The sequence below is a fragment of the Aedes albopictus genome, chromosome 2 (genome assembly GCF_035046485.1).
Source record: "Aedes albopictus strain Foshan chromosome 2, AalbF5, whole genome shotgun sequence".
Lineage (NCBI taxonomy): Eukaryota > Metazoa > Arthropoda > Insecta > Diptera > Culicidae > Aedes > Aedes albopictus.
In genome coordinates, this window is record NC_085137.1 from 105,735,699 (window position 1) to 105,749,207 (window position 13,509).

The 13,509-nt window shown below is 37.3% G+C and overlaps 1 protein-coding gene across 1 annotated transcript; it reads right to left on the bottom strand.

The window, feature by feature from the left end:
• Window positions 1–4,451: 4,451 nt before the first annotated feature.
• On the bottom strand, window positions 4,452–7,523 carry LOC109420576 (uncharacterized). Its single transcript, XM_029853674.2, has 5 exons — window positions 7,014–7,523; window positions 6,791–6,951; window positions 6,623–6,736; window positions 5,014–5,990; window positions 4,452–4,899 (listed from the first exon to the last, which is right to left on the bottom strand). The coding sequence occupies exons 1-5, from the start codon at window positions 7,163–7,165 to the stop codon at window positions 4,759–4,761; spliced, it is 1,545 nt and encodes a 514-aa protein (XP_029709534.2). The 5' UTR covers window positions 7,166–7,523; the 3' UTR covers window positions 4,452–4,758.
• Window positions 7,524–13,509: the final 5,986 nt, after the last annotated feature.

Here is a 13,509-nt window from a genome sequence, read left to right on the forward strand (position 1 = left end):
GGAGAATTTGGGAATACTTTTAATGTTTTTTTTTTATGGGAAATTCGTTTAAGACTTCATCCGGGAATTCCTCAAGGTGTACCTACAGGAATGCCTCTACGAGTTCCTCCGGGAATTCCTTTAAGATTGATAGATTTAGCTATATTATAGAGACTTTCAGCCCTTGGCTGGTTTGTCTCTCAGATTCCTTTTTTCTATAGAAGGTCATTCTAGATAATTTTTTGGGTAGCTGATTGATGATTCACCATAACAATTGTTTCAATAAATTTTCAAAACACATGTGAAAATAAAAAAAAACCGTAACTATAAACATGTCATTGCATCTTCAACATGATGAGTTACTAAAAAATAAAACACTGATATTATTTAACGTAATTAACAAAAATTTAAAAATATGGCCACGCCGTTTCACGCCGCCGCCGCCGCCGCCGTAAATTTATTCGGCGTCACGCCGATCACGCCGCCGCCGCCGGCCAAAAAAGTGCAAAACGCCGCCGCCGACAGATTTCAAATCGGCGCACACCTCTACTTCTATGATGGTACCCGTAGCTCAACGCCACCTAAGATCACCATGCTGTAGTCTATACAACAAGAGCCACAGCAATTTTTGCAGACTCCTTGATTTTAGTCAAATGTTGGCTCATTTAAACCGTTATAACTTGAAAGTTCCTCCAAAAAAACACCTCAAAACGAATTGTTGTTGACAAGAGGAAAGATAGAGCTACTTTTTACAATAATAAAAAGTTGGGCCGGCCATATTGATTTTGGCCGCCATCTTGGATTTTCATACCAAAACATTTTTTTCACCATAATGGCAACCACCGATTTTCTAAATTTTTGCATCAATTGAAAGCTGAGACATTTATACATACATAACATATCAAAAAAAAATTAGAGATGTCTTTTTCTTCTTTCAAAAGCTATCTGCCGTTTTGTAAACCATACCACTTTTGCACACTGGGCCCGGTACCGGCCGTTTACATAAATGCAGTTGCCATCATGGTGAAAAAAATGTTTTGGTATAAAAATCTAAGATGCTGGCCAAAATCAATATGGCCGACCCAACTTTTTCTTATTGTAAAAAGTAGCTCTATCTTTCCTCTTGACAACAACAATTCGTTTTGAGGTGTTTTTTGGAGAAACTTTCGAGATATAACGGTTTAAATGAGCCACCATTTGACCAAAATCGAGGGGTCTGCAAAAATTGCGGTGGCTCTAACTAACGGGGGGTCCACCAATTTGAGTAAGCAAATGCATTTTTCTTACTTTTTTAGCGAGGACTTTCAGAAAATCGCCACCAACCACCAACCAAACAGTTTTGAAAAAAAGGTGTAAATAGGGGGCAAGTCTCAGCGAGAATTACCCTTATATCATACAAAATTCATATAAACGAAAACATAATGATGAAATTAACGTGGAATTTATGAAACATTTGTGTGTGATCGAAATTGATGACAATTAACAAATAACAAAAAAGGATCAAAGTAGAAATTAGTTAATTTGATAGGATTCCGAAATTGACTAAATAGCGTTATTCAACGTCAAATTTCTATGAATGTTGTTTCAGTATTTTTTTTTACATTGCTTTTAAATTTTTTTGAATTCTGGCATTCTTTAGACAACTTTTTCGTAAATTATTAGGTTAAAATTTTAAGGAAACCCTGAGGCAGTTTCTCCGAGAATAGGTCCGGTAATTACTTTGAAATTTGTTTTAAAAATTTCTTTGTTAATTTCATCAGCAATTCTTTTGTTTTTTTTCAGGAAATTTATGAAACTTTTTCGATTTTTTTTGGTAACATTTTCCGGTAATTCCTTTGCCACTATGTTTTAAAATTTTATTACTAATGTCTTAGAGTTTTTTTGATTAAGATTTTTCTTGAAACATTCTTAAAAAAATCATGTAAATGAATTTTTGGTTATTCTCTTTTGCATTTTTTAGAGCATTGCTTCATAATTTTATTTGGGAATTTCTCTGACCTGATTGCTGAAACAACATTCATTAAAAATTCTTTCGGCATATTTTTTTGTAATTTTTTGACAACTTCTTTGCGAATAGCTTAGACATTTTTCTGAACAATTTTTTTTAATTTATTTCAGAATTCATTTGAAACTCGTTGCTGGATATCTTCTGTAATTGGAGATCACAGATGTAAAGTGGTGTAAGGGACCATTTTGGCAATTTTGAGCTGAGAATATCAAAATACACTTAAGTCGTTAACCTTTTAGGAACTTTTTTAATGTACTTTTTACAATAATTAGAAAAATACAACAAATCGGAGAAATTTTGGTTGATTTTGACCAGTGTACGCAAAATATGGTACCGCAAGCGAAAAATAGGCAACAAAGAAGGCACGGCAACAACGCTTTGTTTTTTCGTTAGCAGATAATGACAAAATCGCTCCCGAGTTTGTTCACAACAAAAACGGTAGGAATATTTGTCTTGTTCTATTCACATCGTGATTTTCGCATTGTTTTACAACTGAAACTCGATTCTGAGGATGGCAAGAGTCTTAATTCATCCAAATGCTCATGAATTCGATGATGTGGGTCGAAAATTTCAGCAGAAACGCCGAAATATCGGCACACGCACGGCAAGCGATATTTGTTTTATTGCTCTCATCGCTTGACATGCGTTTGTTGCGGAGCGCCTTTGTTACCGACATGCACCGCTTAGGACAAAGCGTTTGTTTTTCGGCGTGATCCGTTTTTCGTACCCTGATTTTGACATTTCTTACATGTTGTATGGGATGGAAAATTGGAGAAAAACTTTAAACTTCATTTAATTGAAAACGGGGTTTTGTAACTTACTCTTCTTTGCTTCCAACCCCCTCGATTCATTTGCATATTTCTTCAACAATTCCAATTGCGAAGTTTTGAATTTACAAAGTAATACACCAAAGGAATACGTGAAATAGTTATCTGAGAAATGTTCAAACAGAAAAAAAACTCCAAAAAGCTCCTTGAAAGTTTTGAAAAAAATAATAATGAAGGACATCACAAAGAAATATACATAAGAATTTACAAAATGAATGCCGAAATAATTTTCAAAAGAATATCTGAACAAATTTTAAATGAATAATGGGATTGCCCAAAGAATTTCAAAAGAAATAATCGAAGAAGTCCCCAAATGAATTGTCGTCACAATTTCCAGTGAAATATTCATCTGTTTAGTCATTGTTTGCGATGTTAACACAGTTTTAATAATTGAGTTATTACTTATACTTGTATGTGTGCAATAAGTTAATCAAAAAGTGGACAAAAACATAAAAAGTTTGATCTGTCGCATATTTTTTATATCTGATTTAACTAGGAATTCAAAGCTAGAAATCGAAAGATAAAGAATAGTTCTTCCGAATGAGGAACAACATTTGTTGTTTGGTTGGGAAACCTAAAAGTTTCGGAGAGCCAAATTGGAGCCATTTGTGTGGAGATTTCACTTTTTTGCGCCCCGTCCCGAAAGAGATATATTAGAACATTTGCATGAATAGATTTTTTTTTTAATTTAAATGAGGTTTTGTGCATCTGCTGGGTTTTTGCTTTTGCATCAACAATTAATCAGTGGAGCGGACCTGGTGTGATGGATAAAGCACGTGACTATCACGCCGAGGACCTGGGATTGAATCCCACTCCCGACAAACTTGCAAAATGTGAGTTCTTCCTTCGGAAGGGAAGTAAAGCTTGTGTCCCGAGATAGTTTAGCCCAGGGCTAAAAATCTCGTTAAAACAGATAAAAAAAATTAATCATTTTTCCTCATTTAACATTTGGAAAGGGCGTATGAAAAATCCATAATTTTTATCTTCAAAAAATTACAACTCGAAAACAGTTTGCTGAAAATAGAGTTTTTGAAGATGTTTGAGGATATTTGAAAGACTTTTAAAAAAACACTGAGACTTATGTTTATCGCGGATTAATGTAAGATGATATATAATTTCAATTTTCCGAAAACCTTACCTTTCATTTTTTTCTGCAGTAAGCTGGCTTCCAGCCTCAAAATTTGCCAAGTAGCCCAGGAAGGTCAAAGGCTTCCAACTATTTTTTCAATCAAAGAATTTTTTAGATGTTTATATCAAAAATATATTTCACGAACAGGTTTCAATGGAAAAAAAACCTATGCATAATTTTAGTCCTTCATACAACCATACTTTAGTTACAGCCAGTTTAATAAAATCCAATAAATTGAGAAAAATGTCGGTTGTTAGTGAATATCTTAATGCGATGCTGGAAAATTAATCAAATAAGACGAGTTTATTTTATTACAAAAGTTTTTTATTATGTACTAATATAACCAGTCAAAACACTGATCTAAAACCGTTATCTTATGCCGTTTTTCTTTTTGAACCTAGGTAGGAACTGGATTGGCGGAAAATGTGTAAACAAACAAACGTCAAACAAACTCAAACAAATTTTAGTACAAGCGAAACCGAAATCGGGTTGGGGTTGAAACTGTTGTCGTTTTCGTTTTTGATTCAGTTCCAACCTGGGTTGGAACTGGATGAGATCACAGTTTCAACCCCAACCCGACTTCGGTTTCGCTTGTACTAAAGTTTGTTTGAGTTTGTTTGACGTTTGTTTGTTTACACATTTTCCGCCAATCCAGTTCCAACCCAGGCCCAAAAACGAATTCGACATGTGATCTCATCCAGTTCCAACCCAGGTTGGAACTGGATCAAAAAGAAAAACGGCATTACTTTTGTTTTACTTGTGCCCTACCATGGACTGGCATCTTCATATACATACACACACTGTTTTACCCTGTTTCATAAATATTTCTCTTTGAAATCTTCGATTTGTTTCATCACGAATCCGGTCATCACATCCGCTTTGTCAACTGCCTGGTCGTTTGTTAAATATTGCATATCACCCAGCAATCTTCCGGTCCATTGGTTGGGATAGTTAGCCTGCGGGGCGAAGGACGGATTCGATTAGTACATTTTTATTTTTTCAACACTTTGAATGATCATCCATTGATTGAGCTACCAAACGGATGATTCTTCCATGTGTAGCAATCATACCTTCTTCCTCGCCACGAACCGCAGAATCAACACCAGAACGTAGAACAGCATGTACAAACTGAAATACAACGGGATGTACCAGAAAAACCGGGTCACGTAGTAGTAGGAGTAGTTCTTCACACGTTTCGGTGGTTCCGGTGGAGGCGGAGCAGGCGTTGTGGTTGTCGTGGTTTCATCGTGAAAATGGTCGTGGTCGTGATCGTGATCGAAAATGTACTCCGGAAAGTGATCGTGCGGGTAGTACCCGTGGAAGTCAAAATCCATCGGAGGATGACGGCCCATTTCGTAGGTGACCATGGGGGCCGGTGGCATGCCCATCATCAGCATCATGTTGTTCGATGGAGGCATCATGTCCATGGGCATCTGTTGCATGGTCATAGGAGCCGGTGTGGCTGGTTGCGAGGGTGGCAGGTATGCGGAATACGGAGTGTCCGGTCCAACGGAGATGGTTCCGATTGTGTCTCCTGAATCAGATATGTTGCTTGGTCCGGCCGGTGGAGGAAGGTAGCTGGAGATTCCGTTCAATTGGAACGCATCGGTTGGTGGTGGAGGATGGTAGTGTGAGTGGATATTTGGTGGAAATTGGAAAAGTGAATCGGGAGGGATGTATTGATTTGAGGGAGGTGGTGATGATGGAATAGGTGGTGCCGGCAGGACAGCGTCCGCTGATGAGACAGGCTGTGGACCAGAATCGACTGATGGTGCGTCGTCCGGCGTTCCTGATGGTGGTGGTAGATAACTTGAGAATCCATTGAACGACGGAGGAATGTATTGGTTAGAAGGGCTCGAGTCTGGTGAAGTATTTGGAGGAGCAACTGGTGCTGGAGCAGCTGTCGCTGGAGCGGATGTGGGAGGATTTGGAGTTGGTCCTGCTATGAAAACTGGAAGGGGTGGAGGAGTTATGGAAGGTGGTACCACTGGAGCTGGTGGGGATGCCGTTGAAGGTGCATTTGTTTTATCATCGTCAAATGGTGCAGCTGAAAAAGAAAAAAAGCTCTATTAGTAATCTTGATAGCAAAAAAGAAAGATATTCTATATGTCAGACCTTTTCATTTTTTTTTTAATTTTTGAAATATTCTATGTAAGCAGATAAAACTTTATCTGAAACTAAGGATTGAATTGAAATAGGATAATGCTTTTACTGCTAGTATCGTAAGATTTTTTCAGTAACGGTTCAAAATTCCGTCCCAGCTAACACATGATCACATGTTGAATAGGATGCTAAAGTGGAGCTTATATTCGTACTTGTTTCCATTTAACCGCGTGTAAAGTGTACGAATACCGCCTCCATTTTTGCATCCTATTCAACATAATAATATGTGATAGTGTGTTGGCTGGGATTTCATTCTGTTCATCGAATCCGGTGATATAACAGTTCAAAGATGACTATCAGAAAATTATGCGTTTGATAAGAACCGCTCTTACTTCATCTGAAATGGCCCAATCTTGCCCAAATGATGGCTATAAATATGTTGCACTTTACGAAAATTTACACTTGATTGAACGTTCAAAAAAAGTGAGAATCTTGCCTGTCCCGATCATCTATACAACCTGTACAACCAGCATTTGATCTGACATTCGTTTTAGGAAAAGATGCATAAACACTTACCGTTAGGCTTTTGATACTGGTATCCATACTTCCCCTTGTTTTCCCTGGCTTTAATGATTTTATAAACTGTTCCACCGTACGCCTCACCAGGAGCAAACCGATCCATGGCTACATCTAAAAATAGAATGCACTTTCTGTAGATGAACATTTACAAATTTTTCCAGTTACCTTTCGATGATCCGCCATAGTCGATGGATTGGCTGTTGCTGGGATACACGACGTACTTCGGCATCTTTAGGGGATCCTGATAGCCGGACACAGGTTTTCTGAGCATTTCATCAAGTGAGTTTCGATATCCGGCACCACTCATCGCCCGACCTATTGTAGGGCTGTAACGAATTTTACACTGTCACTTTCTGTATTCGATTTTCATCAACTGCTCTCCACAAACCTTTGCGATGCACTATTTCTCAGTGAGGAATAACCATAACTTGACCCATTCCCATATGCACTTATTTCAATTGTTCGACTCAACGACTGATCCATCAACATCATCAGCGTGGCAAGCAATTCTCGTACATGTAATTTCACATTCATTTTCATTTTGCTTATTTTATCCTAAATCCTAATGTGTATAAACGTTCGTAGCCAACCACTTTCTCCTAATTTAAGCCATCACTATCATGGGCCCAGAAAACAATACGTCCGCACCGGGTGTCACCTTAGAATTTAATGATTAAATGCCTCCGGGATGGCGCAGAAGAATACCCCACCGCCGAATTTGGGTCTCCAGATCTGGGTGAGCTAGAAACACAGTCGTTAGAAATTTCATTATCGTTCCTCCGTAAAGGCGCTAATTTGGGCAGCAGCGTCGGATACCTGGAGTGAAATGTGCTAGATGGTTTTCTGATGTAAACTAGTTTATCCCAAGTTTACAATTTATGATGGAATGAGACGCATTTATCTCGCATTGTTTTAACGTTCCCGGTGTTGGTTTGATTGGTCCTGTGACGTATATGTGCGTAAATGATGCGTTTTACCAATTTACGAATATTTTGTGTGTCAATCGTGATATCGTTCGAAAGTGTTGCTCAATCAATGCTTCTAAGTTAGGGAATGGTATTTATACAGTTTAGATCTGAAACGCCATTATTGATTCCTGATATTGGAGGACATCTTTTCGGATGGTAAGCTTTGGCGTTCTAGAGATAGTGTTGAGACAAACATACACATATTCAGAGGCACCGATTTATTTGACGATTTTTTAATTTTCCCCTACAAAAAAAATCAGCATACACAGGATTTTCCCCAATAATTTGACCATCTTGGCACGCCTGCACATATTCTTTGGACACTTGATAGGCCACAATTCGCTCAGCTACAGCGAGTGTAGAATCTTTTCATACTTTTTTCGGCTCCCATTCTGCTAAGTACCTGCATTGTCCCTGGTAATTAATTTACACACATAATAAAGTTTATGCCAGGTTACACCGGAACCTCCATTTAGGTGAAATCCATACGTCCATTAAAGAAACATTCTTCTCTTCTTCTTGGCGAAACGTCCCCAGTGGGACAAAGCATGCTTCTCAGCTTAGTGTTCTATGAGCACTTCCATAGTTATTAATTGAGAGCTTCCTCTGCCAATGACAATTTTACATGTGTTTATCGTATGGCAGCCACAAAATACTCTACGGCACAGGAAGTCAAATAAATTTCTTACGAAGATATCCTGGATTGGCCGGGAATCGAACCCGTCAGCCTTAGCATGGTCATGCTGAATACCCACTCACACCTATACATTACAGCTGTGGTAATGATTCAGGACTACCTGAATAGAATTATTGTCTGAATGGATTCATTACCTAAATTTTTTCAGTTCATTACCTAAATGGATTTCATGATTGTAAAGAAGTTTAGAGAGGGCGAGTGGCTAGAAGTTTTGAGAGGAGCAGTGAAGAGAATTGTCAGACAAAAGAGGCACAAAACAAGCAACAAAGAAGACGCGGCGATTACTATTTATCCCAACTGGTAACAGATAATGACATGATCTCGAAAATTTTTGTTGCAGACAAAACGGAATCTGAATTTTTTGCGTACTTTTCAACTCGTGAATAATCAATTTCTACCAACCTAAAATCGAAACTTTTTGATGATACATCTTCAGCAGCGTTGCAGTGTTTACCAACTCGAAGTTACCGCTCGAAAATCACAATGCAAGCCATGAAAATCTCTAAACTCGTGGTGCACGATCTTTGTCCTGAGGAATTCCACGGAGTCATGTCAGTCGATCCTGAGCGACCATTTCAAAAATATCTGAAACTTTGCACAGTTTTTCAATTTCATATAAATCGCCATTTTTTGATATTAAACCTTCATATTCACTCACGACTAACTTTTCAAAAGGGTGTATGCGAAAATAGTTCTAAAATATTCTAAAAGCTGTACAGCAAAAACGGATTGTTCGATTGTTATAAATTTTTCAGCAAAGTTAGATAACTAAATGATGATTCCTTAGAAAATATACACTGTAAAAAATTTCTTTTTCTACTTTGAAAAAATATGATATTTGTCACAAAAACTCAAATATCTCAAAACCCTATCTTTTTACCAACTTCAATTTTTTAGGGGAAATGGCCCATTATATCAGCTATCTACCATAAAATTTTGGTGATGGTAAACTGATAAACAAAAAAGTTATGACATTTCAAACATTTCACAATTTTTACATTTAGTAACAAAAAAAAATTTTTTTCTGTGTAAATTATTTCGAGAATTATATTTTGATGCTGATTTTATTGTAAAGGCTACCGCCTGAATTAAACAAGTTGTTTTCATGATACTTTAGTTTGATTATTCGTAATTACTATAGTATCTATTTGAAACTTAGACGCGATCCAGTGTTGTGATCAAAAATATTGAGATTGTCATACTTTTTATTGTACGTGACTGGTGAAAAAATCCCTTGATAGTGTTGAAAAGCTGTTGATTATAAGAAAAATGGAATTGAATTTATTTTTAAGACAAAAGTTGTATAATAAAAGTTTTTTTATACACGTATACGTCTAGTTTATCCGCAAAAAAATCCCTCTTACACACTTATTTCTGAATTGCCTGTTCGGTACTTTTTTGACGAGATTATAACAGCAGTACGATCTCGGTAGTTTCGGTAATCGATTTTATGAGGCTCAGTAAAACAACTGTCAAAATCGTATGGAAAAGGTAAACAATGCATTTTTGCTGAACGAGTTCGGTGCTCAGCAGTTTTAATCTCGTCAAAAAATTACCGAACTCGGTAATCAAAATTAAGTGTGTAGAGAACAGACTTTATGATCGGAAGAATGCGAGTAACTTCAACAACAACAAATGCATAAGAGGTACATACCACAGACAAACAGACGAAACGCCTAGAACAATTTTAGTGAAAATTCATCGCCCAGTTCACACTATCACCACCTGGTGGAAATGTTTCACGAAACACTGCGTTGTGCAATATCGTCATCAGAAGGCGCTAGTGTGAAACGTCAAACGCAAAGAAAAACGATGGGCGCTCTTCTTGTTATGAAAGCCACAACCAAGATTCAAAATGATCGTTGAAGGCGTGGTCAATGAAAATTTCGCCAGTGTTACGTTTGTTTGTCTGTATACATACCTGACAATGCTCACGAAAAAAACAAAAAAATACTACCGCTATGAATATTAAAAATTGTATAGTATTTTTTTTCTTCAGCCACCAACACCAAACAAGTAAGTTAAAATTAATAAGTGATTTTGGTTATTATAATCTAACGAACAAGATGAACAGTCGCTTTCTCAAAGGTCTTCAACTCAACGCTCTCTTGTAGACCGTTTGATGAAAAAAATGTTCAAAAGAGTTACGAAATCTCACCGAAAGCACCATAGATAAACTGAAAGAGACTGGTTATGCCCAAATGTCCACATTGTGTACAAAATTACGCATTTGCACGTCCTGCCGTCTAGAATTTGACAAACGAGCCATCTGTATATCATCGGTAAAGCAGGGCGCAGGAAGTTCGAAAACGACAACAACTGAGAAATTGCCATCAGCGACATCTGTTTAAACAATTTAATTACGCCCCTTTTCAAAAATGCCCTGTAATATTCTTCAACATCTATACCCATTTCAATATTTTTAACGTTGCAAAACACGCTTTCAACATTCATCTTGAAGAAGAGGGAAAACACTTGTCCTCAAATGTAACAGCAAATTAATGAATAAACGACTAATGCGCGGAGGGCGTGATAAAATCGGAACATTACGGTACATAGTATATTATATTATATGTATATATAATATATAATAAAAACAACTTGTTTTACTCACGCAAGGCCATTAACAATAAAATCAGCATCAAACTTCAATTTCCGGCCGAAATAATTTACACTAAAAAAAAATATTACTAAATGTGAAAATTGTGAAATGTTTGAATTGTCATAACTTTTTTGTTTATTTTCATGGTAGATTGCTAATACAATGGACCGTTTTCTCTAAAAAATTACGTTGGTAAAAAGATAGGGTTTTGAGATATTTGAGTTTTTGTGACAAAAATGATATTTTTTAATGTTAAAAAAGATTTTTTTCACAGTGTATATTTTCTTAGGAATCGCCATTTAGTTATCTAACTTTGCTGAACAATAAAATCAGCATCAAATCGCGATTCCCGGCCGAAATAATTTACACAGAAAAATTTTTTTTACTAAATGTAAAAATTGTGAAATTTTTGAAATGTTATAACTTTTTTGTTTATTAGTTTACCATCACCAAATTTTTATGGTAGATTGCTAATACAATGGACCGTTTTCCCTAAAAAATTCAAGTTGGTAAAAAGATAGGGTTTTGAGATATTTGAGTTTTTGTGACAAAAATGATTTTTTTTCACAGTGTATATTTTCTTAGAAATCACCATTTAGCTATCTAACTTTGCTGAAAAATTCATAACAATCGAACAATCCGTTTTTGCTGTGCATATTTTTGAATATTTTTGAACCATTTTCACATACACCCTTTTGAAAAGTTAGTCGTGGCTCTAAATAAAAATTTGATATCGAAAAATGGCGATTTAGATGGAACTGAAAAACTGTGAAAAGTTTCAGTTCAATAGAAAATCATGAATTAAAAATTTTCCTTAATTTTGATGCTGTTGCTTGGAATCGCTCTCCTATTCTGTTCAAGTTGGGACAAACGTATGCCACATTGGGTAGAAGGTCGCAACAAATTCAGGTTGCGACATTGTCGTTATTGTTGCACGATGGTTGAATTTTGATTCACTGGAGAGGAGTCATGTGGGGTTTCAAAGGGCAGTCAAGAGAGTTTCAAAAAAGGGGGATCAAAGGCGTAACACGGAGGGTTTCAGGGGCATTTTACTAGGGTTTCGAATGGTCTCAGGTGCATTGCATAGAGTCCGAGGAGGCTTCATGGGTTTTTGATAGCATTTCAGGACGTTTCAGAGGATTTTCAGCGAGTTTCAGAGGCGTTACAGGAGCATTCTCGGAAATAAGGAGAATCTCAGGAGCGTTACATGGCGTTTCTGGGGAGTTTCGGTGGCATTTCAGAAAGTATCAGAGGTATTTCAGTTGGTTCCGGAGGCATTACAGGAGCGTTTTTGGTGGTTCAAGAGGATCTCAGGTGCGTTACAGGGGGTCCAAGGATGTTTCAGGGGCACTTCAGAAAGAATCAGAATTTGTATATATGGCAGGCCTGGGTTATGAGGCCCCTATAACCTCCTTTTCAAGGTTTTATTTATGAGTATTTTAATATTAAGTTTATTCTACATGTTACAACCCACGGTGTTGTGCCGCTCTTGAGTGTCTACATTATCTACATTCTATGACCCCAGCGGCACGAGTGTAGGGCGCCTATGAACCTTAGATAAGAGAATAATGAAATCTAAATTCTATAGATGTAAACAAGACCATATTTAGCGAGGAGAAATAGCGAAAGTCATCGTTCATACAGGACGTAAACTCGTGAGCTACTGAAGTAACTAGTTCTAGATAGTACAGTAGTTTCTTATTGCTACAATCGTAATTTATTATTGATTGCATAGCTGGTGAGATATACGAGTTAAATTTAATTATGAAGTGATCCATATACATATCGTTATCTCCAGATTCCCTCCTCTGTACTAGCAAGCGAAATCCAAACTTAACCTAAATTATTACTGGAATTCAGAATATCAGGTAAAATTAAACAATTACCAGGACTTAGACAATGACTAAACCATACAAATACTTAGATTTCACAGCGCCGACCAGAATCTAGATTGTAAACGGAATTGGGAAAGATAGGCGGAAAGTTGACAAAACGTAAGTTTCAATTTATCGTTTACTCGAGATTATTATTAGCTAATTTTGATGTTTCCTTAGGATATTGAAACTTCCAACAATAAAGGAACATTGAAGTATCGGAACATTTCTTTCTTCGCCTCCCAAATTCAACACTACACTTAGCATTTACAACCCATCTGAAATCATCTGAAATATTCTGAAATGCCTTGAAGCGTCTAAAAACGTCTTTGAATCCCCCGGTGAAGCTCACCGTCTCTCGTCTATCAAGTCTGGATCCTTCTGAAGCGCTCTGAAACGCCATAAAACGGATTGAGACCCCCTAAATGCCGGTGAAGCGGGTCTGAATAATCATGAAACCCCTGTAAAGCTCACTTGAAAACATATTACATACTTACCTTACCGATCAGGCTAAGGCCTGGGTGGTCTCTGTTGTACATAGTAGCCGTCTCCATTCCACACGGTCCATGGCTGTTTGCCTCCAGTTCCGCACTCTGCGTAGGGTCCGCAGATCGCCCTCCACTTGGTCGATCCACCCAACTTGCTGCGCACCACGTCTTCTTGTACCGGTCGGATGACTCTCGAGAACCATTTTAGTCGGGTTGCTATCCAACATCTTGATGACGTGACCCGCCCACCGTAGC

Coding starts and splice junctions, on each gene's coding strand:
- LOC109420576 (XM_029853674.2), bottom strand. CDS start 7,165: ATGAAAATGAATGTGAAATTACATGTACGAGAATTGCTTGCCACGCTG. Junction 6,737..6,790: donor CTATGGCGGATCATCGAAAG/GTAACTGGAAAA, acceptor TTCTATTTTTAG/ATGTAGCCATGGATCGGTTT. Junction 4,900..5,013: donor GGTTCGTGGCGAGGAAGAAG/GTATGATTGCTA, acceptor TTCGCCCCGCAG/GCTAACTATCCCAACCAATG.